The sequence below is a fragment of the Annulohypoxylon maeteangense genome (genome assembly GCF_022496945.1).
Source record: "Annulohypoxylon maeteangense strain CBS 123835 unplaced genomic scaffold GGS22scaffold_9, whole genome shotgun sequence".
NCBI lineage: Eukaryota > Fungi > Ascomycota > Sordariomycetes > Xylariales > Hypoxylaceae > Annulohypoxylon > Annulohypoxylon maeteangense.
The window spans coordinates 1286284-1300003 of record NW_025953256.1 but is presented as its reverse complement, the minus strand read 5'-3'; the positions used below and the strand labels follow the sequence as shown (position 1 = coordinate 1300003).

The 13720-nt window shown below is 47.7% G+C and overlaps 4 protein-coding genes across 4 annotated transcripts; 1 reads left to right on the top strand and 3 right to left on the bottom strand.

Annotated features, from left to right (window-relative positions):
* Window positions 1–601: 601 nt before the first annotated feature.
* GGS22DRAFT_164550 (uncharacterized protein) lies at window positions 602–3818 on the bottom strand. The gene is made up of 3 exons (XM_047961544.1): window positions 3128–3818; window positions 2285–3022; window positions 602–2228 (listed from the first exon to the last, which is right to left on the bottom strand). The coding sequence occupies exons 1-3, from the start codon at window positions 3272–3274 to the stop codon at window positions 789–791; spliced, it is 2325 nt and encodes a 774-aa protein (XP_047818710.1). The 5' UTR covers window positions 3275–3818; the 3' UTR covers window positions 602–788.
* A 184-nt stretch (window positions 3819–4002) lies between these two features.
* GGS22DRAFT_147823 (Orotidine 5'-phosphate decarboxylase) lies at window positions 4003–6261 on the bottom strand. Its single transcript, XM_047958966.1, has 2 exons — window positions 6004–6261; window positions 4003–5748 (listed from the first exon to the last, which is right to left on the bottom strand). Exon 2 carries the CDS (start codon window positions 5540–5542, stop codon window positions 4409–4411), a length of 1134 nt encoding a protein of 377 aa, XP_047818709.1. The 5' UTR covers window positions 5543–5748; window positions 6004–6261; the 3' UTR covers window positions 4003–4408.
* Window positions 6262–8922: 2661 nt separating this feature from the next.
* On the top strand, window positions 8923–10475 carry GGS22DRAFT_147804 (CDP-alcohol phosphatidyltransferase-domain-containing protein). The gene is made up of 3 exons (XM_047958964.1): window positions 8923–9293; window positions 9404–9780; window positions 9836–10475. Exons 1-3 carry the CDS (start codon window positions 9083–9085, stop codon window positions 10220–10222), a joined length of 975 nt encoding a protein of 324 aa, XP_047818708.1. The 5' UTR covers window positions 8923–9082; the 3' UTR covers window positions 10223–10475.
* Window positions 10476–11628: 1153 nt separating this feature from the next.
* GGS22DRAFT_147773 (benzoate 4-monooxygenase cytochrome P450) lies at window positions 11629–13644 on the bottom strand. Its single transcript, XM_047958963.1, has 3 exons — window positions 13286–13644; window positions 11974–13230; window positions 11629–11874 (listed from the first exon to the last, which is right to left on the bottom strand). Exons 1-3 carry the CDS (start codon window positions 13364–13366, stop codon window positions 11674–11676), a joined length of 1539 nt encoding a protein of 512 aa, XP_047818707.1. The 5' UTR covers window positions 13367–13644; the 3' UTR covers window positions 11629–11673.
* Between the last annotated feature and the right edge of the window lie 76 nt (window positions 13645–13720).

Here is a 13720-nt window from a genome sequence, read left to right as displayed (position 1 = left end):
GGAAACGACACGTCACTTTCTAGATGCCCATCAGCTCACTTCGCAAGGAGCCTTTCAAAGGGAATGATGAATAATCCAGGAATTAGCGATAATGGCGATTGAGGAGATGTATATATCTAGAAGGATTGGTACAGTAGGGGTGCCGTCCAAGCTAGCCATGATGACATCGAATACCCACCGATGTAAATGTATGTCTCACGTCCAGCCGTGTCGGCCTAGATTTGCCGCGTTACCGATCAAATCGTCACCCAACTTGAACTGAGCGTGGTATACAGATTACTAAACAGAATCATGGATCTCCAGACTTGATCAATGTCATACCAGAATCCTGGCAAAAAAGCAATAAAGTGAACGGCAACATCAACTAAACATAACCCTACCAACCACGGCGATCGAACGCTACACGACACGGGTTAGTGCATCGGGATCTAGATTAACCCCCACATATCCAGCTAGCAAGGGCGCAGGAGGCGTCGAGGCATCGGGCATAACGATCGGAATAGCCCAAATTTCGGACTTAAGGCACCGAGAAGGCGGGAGCAAGAGGCAAAGCAAGACATACACAAAGAAGGGTACAGCCAAGTTTCCTGCACCCATGAATACGCATTTACAACTATTACTTTGGCACAATATTCTATTTCCCCATTTTGAGTAAAAATACCAGGAGTTGGGACATTCCACCCTGAATCGTTTATTTACTTAGAAAAAAGAATGCTCAGCTTCCTGCCTAGGTATTTGTCTCTCGTATATCGTTCATACATCCAACGTTAAATCGCCGACCAGCTCAATCAGTAAGTAGGAAATTGATTTAATATATTCCAAAGCGTGTCATTACCGAACTCGCCGCCAAATTGCCATTGCGCTGGCTGTTCTTCCCCTGCAGAGCTGGAAGGTATGCTAGCAGCAAGTCCACTACTACTAGCTGCTGCTGCCGTCGTCCCTGGGAAAGTCTCCGGCCAGGTCGTTGATGTTATATCGCCACCGGGAACGGCCGTTAATTCGTTATATGCGATATCCCCTATGGGATATATAGGCATGATCGAACTGAAATCAAAATCCGTTGGGAACGACCAATCCGTACCCGCAAACACGTTATTCTCAACCCCGGAGGCAGGTGTCAGTCCTGCACTTGAGCTGACACTTCTGCCTCGGTCCGTCGACGTGGGCAATGTCGACGGGGCGGTATTATTCGATACACTACTTTGATTCTGAGAGGAAGGCTCTGACAAAGAACTAGGAGTCTGCATATCGGAACAACTTCCAGATGCTCCACTACAGCTTGTAGTGCTGCCACCTACTTCGCTGGTTGCTTTGCAGCTATACCCGACAGCCTTCTTAAAGCGGATATAAATGGCATGCAGAACCCCCAGTGCGGCTTGTGCGAGCCGATTCCGGTTAGCCATCTTCTCGAAGCGTTCGATTGCCCATTCAAAATGTTGTCGCACCGTTGCCAACAGCTCCGCATGCTCCCTCGGGAATAAGATATAGATAGATGCTATCATTATCACGGCATCGAACGTTCCAAAGAAGAGAGTAAAGGTTTTATGTTGTTGCGGCTTCAATAGAGAAAAATATGTCTTCTGGGCCTCTAGCATGTCTAAACTTGCTTTGAGGGCCTCGTGGCGACTAGTAACTCGGGTGAAAACATACGGGCGATGGAGAGCCATGATGTTAAAAGAGATAAGTTGAGGTAGGGTCGGCCGCACGAACGGCAACCACCTGCAATCCGGAAGCTCATCAAATCGCGTGTCTGGGTTCTGCAGACGGAAGGGCGGCGGAGTTCTGGCTTGAAGATCTAGCAACTCTTGATGTATTTTTTCGACTTTCGAGAAATCCTTTGGAAACGGCCCTTCTTTCTCCAAGTCAAGAATATCTCGCAGCGGACGCATAACCTCCCAGGACCACAGGGCTCGTGTCAGCGGCGTGGGCGGGTCATTTTCACCACGCTGCATTATGGGCGATTTCCTTGTATCCTTGGGGATGAGCGAATCGACCGGTAGACTACGACTGACTAAACGGAAATCTACGCTCGTAGGTCTACCGAGGACAGCACCAGTGTGCAAGTCCCAGCCGAGAAGAGTCATCCAAACTCTCCGTCGGCTCTGTGCCATCCACATCTTTTCTAAAGCCTCCTCCGTTGAATCCTCTGGGCTTGGTTGTGGATCCATCTGGTCTCGGTGAAGGCCAATTTCCTGTGCGTCTCGGATGCTAGTTCCGACTTGGTGCCACTACTAGGAAATTAGAATAATTGGGTAGCAGGGGAACAATGAGAATGTCCACTCACAGCCTCAGTAACCATGCCGGTATATTTGAGGAAAGCAGCCCTCACCCAACCGGATAACACAGTTATGATAGACATCTGACGCTTGCCTAGGAGCGATAATATGGAAACGCCGGATTCACTATAATCGAATGCCAAGTCTTCGAAAGTCATATTGCTCGTATATTTCAACGACTCAAACGTCTCCTCGGTTCCTTCAGGAAGGTAGAGAAGAGACGAAGCTAGCATCTGGAACAAGAGGGCGGGGAAGGACCTCAACATAGGATCTAAGGCTTGAGGACCAGATGTTGAAAGGACGTTAAATGGCATACTATACCACTGCTCCATCAGTCTTCGAAAGACAGGCTCGTCAATGCTAAAGTACTGCCAATTGATGTCCTGGAAATAGAGGTCTGCTAGCTGTTCGACATATGTTCTTGCCGGTAACTGGCGAATCAATGTCTTGTATCGCTCGCGCATGCCAAAATTAGCCCCGTCAAAGGTTTCCATAGGCATTCCTGGCAACCTCTCTCCATCACCTTCGATCTTGCGCAATATTCCAAGAGTAGAGGCGCTATTATGGGAGTAACCGAAATCTGCGGATTTGATAGGTAGGTTTTCGATTGACTCGGGCGATCGCTCATTGCCGCTCTGAGAGGATCCTTTACGATCGGGCTTTGCAAGCGGTGTTCCAGTTTCGTATCTACAGGATGCTTCTTTATTTCGCGACACGCAATTCGTACATGGCATCTTACGGTCGCACTGGGAGGAGCATTAGTACCTGCTATTTTACAGCATGAATTAGATTATAATGAAAATAGGTTTGGATATAATAGAATATATAATTAATAAATGTAACTGTATCACCTTTTGCTTCCTCCTGTGACATTCTGTACAACTTATGACAATCCTTCTGCGCTTGCGAGGTGGCGCTTTGCCGTTCGTCTCGTGGCTCGTTTTATCGTCATCCATGTGGATGATGTGCTCGGCCACTTCCACTTCGGCGGCAGACATGGTGATAACGAAGAAAATAAAGCGATTCGAGTTTGAGTTTAAGTTGGAGATCGAATTCGAGATTTACTAGGACAAAATAATGCGACCCGATAGGTAGCTGAGGGGTAATAGATAGTTGTGTTGGTTCTTGGCTGGCTGGTTGGCTCTCACGGGAATTGCGCGGTGAGAAATCGTACCGTACAATATCGTAGGAGGTTGTAGGGCAAGGGAATGCGAATAGGTATTATTTGTATGGATGTTTTTGCCAGAACAGATCGGCGCGGAGATACCTGATAGAGAGACCTAGATATGGCAGTTATGCTTGCTGATATGGTAGGTGCTGTCTTATTCCATATAGTTTTTCATCATGTACCTTCCTTCTACTTACCCAAGCAATGGCAGGCGTAGACCATACGAGGTACTATTGTCCCATGTCGTTCTTTTATAGAACAACTTGTTTGTAGTAAAACGTACCTAAGTAGGTTGTATTGTAGAAAGTGGGAACCCCACCATCCTTTTCAATCAAGAAGCACCTGGCAATGAGTCGACAATGGTCAATGATAAACCTTGACGTTTTGTTACCGCTAACTAATACTGCCGCATCAGCCTATAAACTGCGGCCTGTACATACGGCTTTTCCCCGCTAACACCGTTGTATCCGAGGCTTACCTAATATGAGATTTAGAATCGATCCACGGACCCTCACATGTCTTTTCATTCCTCATATCAATGAATTTTCTACCTGTCTAGAAAACTCTGACGCTACACAATTAAATAAAAAAAGCATGGTTCAAGTAGACCTATCTAGTTCTAGCCCCTGCATTTCGAGTAGAGCCTCAAGGAAACTCGCATGGATAGGTAGCTGGCCAAGGGGTGAGGTTCATCACATGTATATATATTGCGAAACCTCATCATGACCCGTGGGGGGAATAATATTGCCATAAACTCCCTAATCGTTGCCAATAGACCTCATTATGTATGATATATGACTTGCTAATTTTCTTAAACCCCCTTCCAATTTTTTTTTGATCGGCCAGATTTCCGTAATAATGATGATTGTCTTATATAAAGCCGAAACAAAACTCCAGGCTCCGGGACGAAATGTTTCATCCATGCTTGATATAGATCCATGCGGCGCCAGACGCCTGTCTACTCTTATGATTGCTTCCCTATCCGGTTCTGGTATGCCTTCCACGCCTTTCTTCGGTACCGCTCAGCCTCCACCTGCGGAGATGCCGCCTTAAGAATACCTCGTCCAACGATTATAATATCGCTCCCATCCAGCCCAACAAGTTTTGACGGGGTATTATACTGCTGACCGAGACCGTCGCCTGCAATACTGCCTTCGTCCTCATCTCCCTCGGGGGGCAATTGGCAACCGGGTGTCATGGAAATGAAATCGTCCGTCTGTTCGCTGTTAAGCGTTTCCTGTGAAATAAAACCCATCACAAAGTCTTTGTGCTCTCTGGCAGCTTCGACGCAGGCTTGCGTGTATTCCTTAGTTATGAGGTTCCCCGCACTTGACATTTGTGCCAATATCAAGAGCCCTCGCTCCCATGGCGGCTCTTCGATTCCTGCATATACAAGCTCGTCGCCTTCGGCAATACCACTAGCAAAACGAGGCGAATCTACCGGCTCGAAAGATTGTGTGAGGGTCGTGATCGACACGATACTTCCTTTCCTGCCATTATTATGCGGGTTTGACGGAGGTGGAAGTTCCTTCGGCGCCGGCAGGGGTGTAAACGTAGGGCTTTCGTCCTCCTCGTCGAATGAATCCGAGACTGGGGTACCGACGGAGACGGACGTCCTCACTTCATAGTTGACACGTGAACGCCACCGCGCGGCTGCTTGCTGAAGTGCAGTCACGGCTGCCTTTCCAGGGATCATGTTGACATTTACGATATGTGCCCAATCTATAACACGGGCGCTGCCAGCCGTATACTGTAGTTGAACCGTGCTGCCAATGTCCCCAAATTTCCTGTCTTCAAAGATGAGGAAGCCGTGTCTCCTCGCAAGAGCACCAAGCTTAGCACCCGTGCCAGTTTGCGGATGAAAATCCCATCCTGCGACGAGATCGTAGTGCGTCTTGAGTACAACAATGGAAGGGCCAATTCGATCTGCTACCGTAAGGAGTTCGCGGGCGGTGGTAACGTCGGCACTGAGGCATAGGTTCGACTTCTTCAATTCCATGAGACGGAAGAGATAATTGGCTAGCGGATGGGCGACATTGCTGGCTCTTTCAGCGAAGCTCGCCCTAAACGTAGGGTGACGGTTCGAAGCTGCGGACATAGCAAATGAATTGGCAGTGGTATTCGCTAATTCGTTCTTCAGTTTTCGTTCTTCGGCTCGTAAGTACGAGGCAGGGCTCGAGGCGGCAATTGTGGACTAGTACGGTTCCGGCGAACAAGTTGACCCGGTCAGGCTCTACCGACAGGAGGGTCTAGGTATCGGGAGAAGCGATCGACGGTTGGTTGAGAACCCTGGACGTTGTGGAGCTATATGATGTCAATTCACTATGGAAGAGAAGACGTATCTAATTGAAGGGCAAAATGGGAAATAAGACAGATCGAGCAGCATCGAAATTCTGCAGCCGGAAGCACTCCTGATATATGTATTGGGCTAAATGGATCTCTTGATGTGAAACACAGTATATATAGGGACTTAGGTAAACAAGGTAAGGCGAAAATAACGGGTACGAATATGGGTATGGGTACACGAAGGCAATATCTTCGTGGAGAAACCGAACATACCTGAAAGCTGGAGACGCAGGGACGCAGGGACAGACGCAAGGTTCGTCCTCAACTCGGTGGACCGCCCTCGTACTTTTGGAAGCTGACCGACAATCTTGTGCATATGCTGTTCTCCTGTCAAGCCTTGAGAATCTTGAGAAACCTGGGGTCTTCGGGCCTATTTGTCTCCTAAGTGTAAATGTTTGCTTGTAAATCGGAAAATAAGGTACGAGGGTTCGGGTCCGAATTAGACGAATATCGGAGACGCCTATAGGTAGGTCTCTGGGCAGTCTTAAGAGGTATTCGCTAGAGGAAGCCAACCGTAGACTTCTTGACTTGGTCACTTGGGCACCAAGGGATGTTGTCCAGTCTCTTATCAAGTCGGGATGAAGCAAACGGACGATCAAGGAGAAGGGGGAGGAGCCGGGGAAGGGAAAAGGAGATGAAAAAGTAAAAAAGGCTAGGTAGAGTTTTTGAGGGGAAGCGGGTTGCGGACGGCGTTGGCGTTGGCGTTGGCGGTCCAGGTTTCGGTTTTTTCCAATTCTAACTTACCTAACTTAGGTATTTAAACAACTAACAGCGTACCAGTACCTAAGTTAGACCAATTAAAGTTTCTCGGACTATATTAGTTTGAAACTGAAGACTTCGGAATCGAGTCCAGACTTTTTTAGCTTGATTTGTTGGTTTGTCAATTATAGGAACAATCGTAATGACAGGTTCTAGGATATGTAGGCAGGTAGGGTCTAGGGTGAAGGCGGTGGGGAGCAAATTGGTAGAGTGGCATGTAGAGTGGTGCCGGTGGACTGGTGGGAGTTTTTGATGCAAGTTAGCCCACCTAGACTGTCACCGTCTAAGTGGGATGGTATGATAGTATTGTATGAAAATGAAAGTGAAAAGGAATGGAATTGATCGGGTCGGGTGTCACAAGAAAACGAGCGAATGATCAATTGTCCGTCGGTAAGGTACTTGCACCTACCTGTAGCCCACCCTGTGCCTTCCCTTCGTGAACCACAGCAGGCTTTTATTCGAAGAAGGTCCGAGGATGACAGTGTTAGATTTCAAGGTTGTCTTGATGAAGTACACACTTACACTTGCGTATATACGCATGTACCTTGGATATACTTTTCCGTCGACGCAGCATGTACCGGGAGGTTGCATGTACTAGCCGAAAAGGGGTGGATCTTAAAAAGCAAAATGCCATAAATGTGTTGAAGTATCATATGGGATTTGTTACAATCATGCCCCAAGTTAATTGCGGTAAGTATTAAGTATTATACATACACCTTGGGCGATATGCAGGCAGCCACTGTTGTAGATTGAAATCCCGTCGTCCTTCATAGGTGGAAATGAGGGTCTCTAGTCTAAAACGGTAAGCAATACTATGGTACATACCTGTATTAATACATAAAAACTTTAGACCATCCCCATTATGAGGCGCAAACAATGTAACTGGCTATATGTAGTCTGCTGACTGTTCCCCTCGGCATCCTTCTTCCTCGAGATGCATACTGAGTGAATCCTTTTTCTATTTCAGGTCGACCCTAAAACGAACAAGACCAATGGACTTGAATGAACTTGCAATGGTCTGACCTTTAAAAAAAGGCTGGAACAACCTTCTTACACACTACAACAACGCCATCAGGATTGGGTTCTCAGTCAGGTCCACCTGCCTCGATAGCTTATGGTTGAATCTTGATGGTCTCATTCGAGATATCGCACTTCTCCGGGACAATACCTATTGCTTATAGCCTCTCATGTTTTCAACGGGCGACATTATCGGGTAAGGCTTTGCCAAGGCAAATGATGTATACTACCTACATAGTATGAAGAAGGGCTATCGTGATGAATTGGGGAGGGAACCGGGCGACGTCATTTGTTAGTGCGCCATGACTCGGCAAGCAGCACATTCGGTCGGGCGAATCCAGCTGTGTTCAGTATTGGTTCCTCAGGTACAACAGCCTCTTATCGACATTGGCTGATATGCATGTTATATGCATAGTATAGAGCGGTAAGTGGTCTGAAAGGTGAAGCTGCTGACCGGGCTATGTCGTCTTGGTCGCATTTATCGCCTTTTCACGGGCTCAGTTACGATCAATATTGTGCTATGCTGCGCTATGCTGTGTTGTAGCTTCGAATGTCACCGAGATAGCGACAGCCACACGGCTTCATATCCATACCACCGAGGCATATCACCAAGGCATTTATAGAAGTATGACGACATTTTTGCGATACCAGGTGTTGGAGGGGAGATTGTAAGTTATGGTAGTAGATATGGGAGACGGGCGAATTGAAGATTGAAGATTGAAGCTCATGTCTCACGTGAAAGGTGTTGAAGGTGTGAAGGGCGGCGTGCGGCAGACAGGGTCAAACAGACAGGGAAGACAGGGAAAGTAGGGCGTCGATCGTCCCGTCCCGAATTCGAATTCGCAATATTATTAACGAACATTAATGCTATCAGTTTTGAAATGTGGGGCATTTACTTGGCCTACGTGCTGGATAGGGCAGGGTCGGCAGGCAGGGCACATTCTGATACTACGCATAGGCCACATGCAGCCTTACCTAATCTTAATAGATAAATTGCGGGTCTTACAGCCTCGACAGATCAATCAATCTCACTGGCAGCTGGCAGCTTCCACCTAGGCAGTTTTCTCTCTACGTCCAGTCCGTCCTTTCCGTCCCAGCCGAGAGGGACCCTTATCAGAAGACAACGTTATTAGAGTCTTTAATTTGGAACTCCTCCTCCCTCTCCTTTGATTATCTATCTACATATTACAACTAATCCGTTTTAACCTCTTTTATCTAATACTCCAGGTATCTATCTTCTTGAGCGATCGCATCTTTTCCTCCTTGATAACTCTTCCGTCTTCTTTCATACCTAGGTATTCTTTCACGGGAGGTTATCACACCATACCTAACTGAACATCACACCACGAAAAAGCCACCGAGTAACCCTACTACATACGCCGCTCGTGCATCTCAGCTGGGCGCTAACCTACGATCGTCCTTTCAGCTCCTTATCGACAAATTCATAAATACGTAGATCAAACATCGTTTACTCTTCCTTTTACGCCCCTTGCCGCCTTTAAGAGAACTCGTCATCATGTCCGAAAGAAGAACCAGGCGGCAGGCCGCTCTGGCAGCTGCCGCAGTCGCAAACGATACTCCTACGAAATCCAACAACAACGACGATGTCACCATGAATGGGAAAGATGTTAGCAATGATGGGAATGGCCTAGCTGTTGCGCCTTCGGAGTCTAAAGTTGATAACTCTCCTCGGGAGAACATATTCGTATTTTGGCCTAATATCATAGGTATGCGCATCTCCCGTCAATGCAAGGCTACATGCGCCGAGGCTGCGCAGATCTTTATTATATACCTTACACCTTGCACCTTGGCCTAATCTAACGATATCAATAAACAGGTTACTCTCGCATTGTTCTCGCTATCGCATCTCTATACTATATGCCCTTGCACCCTCGAACATGCTCGATACTTTATAGTATCTCATGTCTTCTCGATGCCCTCGATGGCTATGCAGCTCGCTATTTCGAGCAGTCCACCAAGTTTGGCGCCGTCCTTGACATGGTAACAGATCGATGCACCACATCGTGCTTACTCGTCTTCTTATCCTCCGCGTTCCCGCGATGGGCTATCGTATTCCAAGGGTTGATTTCCGTAGACTTTGCAAGCCACTACACACACATGTATGCGACTCTTGCTATGGGAGGCTCAGATTCCAGCCATAAGAATGTGGACAAGTCGAGGAGTTGGTTGTTGAACCTATACTATACCAACAAGGTTTGTTTCCACATTTACAAAAACATCTTCGCACTTCCGACTAATCAAATATTAGACTGTTCTCTTCATATGCTGCGCACTAAATGAAGTTTTCTTCATTGCTCTATATCTACTCTCCTTCTCGTCACCGCTTCTATCACCACAGCTACTTGAGCCCCTCGGTGAGACCAGAGCTAATGCCATCCAAACCGGGGCGCAAGTAAACAGCTCGGTACTCCGCCAGCTATTTACCAACCCTTATAGCGCCGGTGCTTTGGAGATGGCACGTGCAAACAAGATGGATTCCACGTTCCCCTGGATTCTCGCCGGGGTTAGTGCTCCAATCATGGCACTGAAGCAATTCCTCAACGTCGTTCAACTCGTCAAGGCGAGCCGATGGCTAGGCGAAGGCGATGTTGAAGCGAGAAAAAAGGCCGGTCTGCCAAGGAGGAAGAACGAATAAGATGACATATTCACAAGGCTGTGAAGCTTAAATGTGATGAGAGGGCTGCTGGCGATAGCGGCGGATTAGGACCTCGGGATGAACCTGAAGACGACAAAAATACGGTGTGGGTCTGTACGAGATGTCCTGTTTACGGAAGGCGTGAGGCATCGGACGGGCCTGAATGGTTTGTCCCAATCGGTTGCATGGGCTCGGGCATGGAAGGCATTAGAAATGGGATTGGCTCAACAATGGGTTTGCGTGCTACCCTACCTACCTAGGTAGGTAGGTAATCAAGGAGAGGCTAAACGAGGTGAACTAACGAGCATACCCCAAGGCCTTGAACACAGTCTTCGTTGTACATATGTAATCTTAATTAGGTATGAAATGGGTGAGGACGGAAGTACAGGAACGAAAGATAGACTAATGTGTGCACTTTGATCAAATACTAGAAGTCATAACGGTCTATCTGTATGATCTGGTGTTGATAGGGGTAGGTAGTTCGAATGATCAATGCTCAGTATCAAACCTACGCCCCTATTCGTGGATACTGCAGTGCAACACAGAGGGTTAAGATCTATCCATGGATCATACCTGTTGCAGGGATAGTGTTGGTAAAACTATGTACCTCCAAGTACCTAGCTTCCCCTATTTTGACTTGATGAAAAAGGTCGATAATGAAAAGCAAAAGTCGACCCATGACACCTTCGCTAACCCCCATTTTCCTCCAAATATCCACACAGGCTTCGCGCAAATTTACATCCATATCAATATAGTATAGCACAATGGCCGACTCGAACTTTTATATACATCCCCATCTAATATTTTTCGTCTCGATATTACGAATCAAGTTCTCGTACAGTAGACGAGTTTCTCTTCACCGAAACGCTGCCTACTTTTATTGCGTTAACACATTAACACTCACTGGTAGAAGTGCATATCGACCATTGAAGATACCACCTACTATGCGCCATAACGACCAATACAACAACGCCACCAACCGCACACATAAGTGCGTAGCACTATGCACGAAAGGACAAGTGGCCTAACAGCCTCCAAACGTATCACTCGCATTAAGACAAACGCACCTGTCCGTCAAGCGATGCAGGTCTGACTTCGGAAGTAAGGCCAGGATACCGATATCTGCAAAGAGGGTCGTACACATCACATCAAGTGACCTCTCGCACATATGTATATTCAATTTCTGCACGACCAGACCCGAGACTACGGAAAGGGACGGCACGTCTTTCTCTAGCGTACAGTACCGAGACAACCATACCTCCGCACACATTCTCCGTAACGGCACCGTCGATCATGGCGATGAACTCCGGTACCCAATATATCGAGCCCTTGGGTGTGGAAATATTTGTCTCTCGTACATAGGTAGGTATGCACCCCACAAATCATTGCATGTCATCGCCCCAGATCCGTCGACCAGCCAGCCTCACCAAACTCGCCGGTGAAGTACCCACCTAAGCTCTTTTCACCGGTGTTAACTTCACCATCAGCGGCGGCTTGTGCCATGCGATGTAGTTCTTCTGGTTCCCGAGCCAATCGCTGCATTCGGGCATCAGCTCGATGTCAAAGTTGTAAATCAGCTTAGCCAAGATCACACGAGTCTCCAAACGGCCCATCGTGAGGCCGATGCAATTCAATGGTCCCGAGCTGAACGGCTGTAATGGTCTAAGTCAGCATCTACCCGGGCTAAGCTCTTACGAATATCGTATTTTGGAATCAATAAATGGGTGAGTGGAGCCGGATGCTAAGCTTACTTGAAAAGTCTCTCTAGCGTCTTCCGCGTATCTCTCGTCGCCCAACCAGCGCTCTGGGACGAATTTCTTCGCGTCCCTGAAGTAGCTTTCTAGGCGGCCGATGGCGTGGTTATGGATACCAATCATGGAACCTTCGGGGATGAAATAACCGTCTACGGTGCAACCTCCTGATGATACCTGTCGGGGGTTGAATGACGTTGCGACCGGAGGCCAGACTCTCATGGATTCGTCGATCGCGGCCACAAGGTATGACAACTGAGCAACGGAAGCGGCCGTGATGTCCTGGTCTGAGTCGTACGAAGACCGAATTTCGCGCTCGGCCCGGGCCATGGTTTCCGGATGAGACAGTAGGAGGTAGAGCGTACTCGCGGAGGCCGTAGCTACGGTTTCCGACCCGGCCATCACTAACATCTGGGCATTGGCGTACATCTGCTCCTTGGTGAGCATTTCGCCGGCCTTGCTCTCGCTGGTGATAAATGACATGTAGTCCGGGTGGTCGGTCTTGCCAGCAGCCATCCTCTTATCCACAAGATCCAACGTGGTTCTCAGATGATACGTGAAAGCATCTGTAATTCTTTGTGGAACGATGAACCTCTGCCATATCCACAGAAGCCAGGGAGAGATGTCGTTGAGGGCGTGTACATACACCCCTCCAGTGAAGAATGTCATGCTGATATTGATCCAGGGGTGGTACTGCTCATTCTCGATACACTTGAATACATCCTCTCCGAACACAAGGTCGCCTTGGATATCGAATGTTGCCCACATCATATACTTCTCGACGTCGACAGGTTTTCCATTCGCCGTAGTATTTCTCAGCTTCCGAATCATGGAGTCAATATATCCCATCACTAGTGGTTCTTGCTCTCGAGAAGCCCTTTCCGAGAAGGCCGGATTTAACTGGCGGCGTATCCGAGCATGTTCTTGCACATCAGCCTGGAACATACCCACGGCTCCAAAGGTATCCTTTAGTGGTGCAGTCCGCGTATCACGAGTTAATGGTCCTCCTTTTCCATAACGAGGGCCATAGATATCCTTGAAAGCCGAGGGGCTAGCACAGGAAATTTCATCCGGACCAACTCGAACAATGGTGCCATACTTTTCGTGTAGTTCGGCATACGTATAAGGTATCCTACCCCGGTACCGTGACCAGCTTATGGGAAGAGGCGACATTCCATAGAGCTTTGGACCCGGTAGAGTAGCCAGGGGATGGAAGAAGACATTATATATAGCCTTGGTGATTCCAAGTGTAGAGGCCTTAAGTGAAGTTTAGTTCATGAAATTCTATTAGCCATACTCAAGGTAGTCTTACTAATAAAACAGCGAATGCCAAGAACTCCGATAGTGAAGTTTTAGCGAGGGGTTCTACGAAATGAACGAATTTCGTCGACATCTTGTCTCTCTTTTTATATCATTGGTAGAACTTGACTTTGTTGCCACGAAAATCAAAGCTCCGATACTTGCAGCTGAACACAATCATAAATACTCACCTACTATCAACTCTTTGTAGCTATATTCACATAATTAAGGATATTCCCGTGAGGGCGGGGTGGTGCCGGTGGCACATCATCCTCCGTAAAGAGAGGGATGGGAGCCGCGGTGATAGGTACGAAGCGAGGGCATGGCGACGGTTGGGGTTAATGTAAATTTACCCAGTCTTCTTCATTGATCGGATTCTGTTATATCGGCACTTGAATGATATCAACTCGATTATAAATCCGTGGGGAACGTTATAGCCAACGCTTTT

Bases quoted from the DNA above. Each gene is read 5' to 3' on its own strand.
- GGS22DRAFT_164550 (XM_047961544.1), bottom strand. From the start codon at position 3,274: ATGTCTGCCGCCGAAGTGGAAGTGGCCGAGCACATCATCCACATGGAT. The intron at 3,023-3,127 runs GTGATACAGTTA...TGCTCCTCCCAG, and splicing joins GTCACAGGAGGAAGCAAAAG to TGCGACCGTAAGATGCCATG. The intron at 2,229-2,284 runs GTGAGTGGACAT...ATTTCCTAGTAG, and splicing joins CCGGCATGGTTACTGAGGCT to TGGCACCAAGTCGGAACTAG.
- GGS22DRAFT_147773 (XM_047958963.1), bottom strand. From the start codon at position 13,366: ATGTCGACGAAATTCGTTCATTTCGTAGAACCCCTCGCTAAAACTTCA. The intron at 13,231-13,285 runs GTAAGACTACCT...ACTTCACTTAAG, and splicing joins TGGCATTCGCTGTTTTATTA to GCCTCTACACTTGGAATCAC. The intron at 11,875-11,973 runs GTAAGCTTAGCA...AGACCATTACAG, and splicing joins ACGCTAGAGAGACTTTTCAA to CCGTTCAGCTCGGGACCATT.
- GGS22DRAFT_147804 (XM_047958964.1), top strand. From the start codon at position 9,083: ATGTCCGAAAGAAGAACCAGGCGGCAGGCCGCTCTGGCAGCTGCCGCA. The intron at 9,294-9,403 runs GTATGCGCATCT...ATCAATAAACAG, and splicing joins ATTTTGGCCTAATATCATAG to GTTACTCTCGCATTGTTCTC. The intron at 9,781-9,835 runs GTTTGTTTCCAC...ATCAAATATTAG, and splicing joins ACCTATACTATACCAACAAG to ACTGTTCTCTTCATATGCTG.
- GGS22DRAFT_147823 (XM_047958966.1), bottom strand. From the start codon at position 5,542: ATGTCCGCAGCTTCGAACCGTCACCCTACGTTTAGGGCGAGCTTCGCT.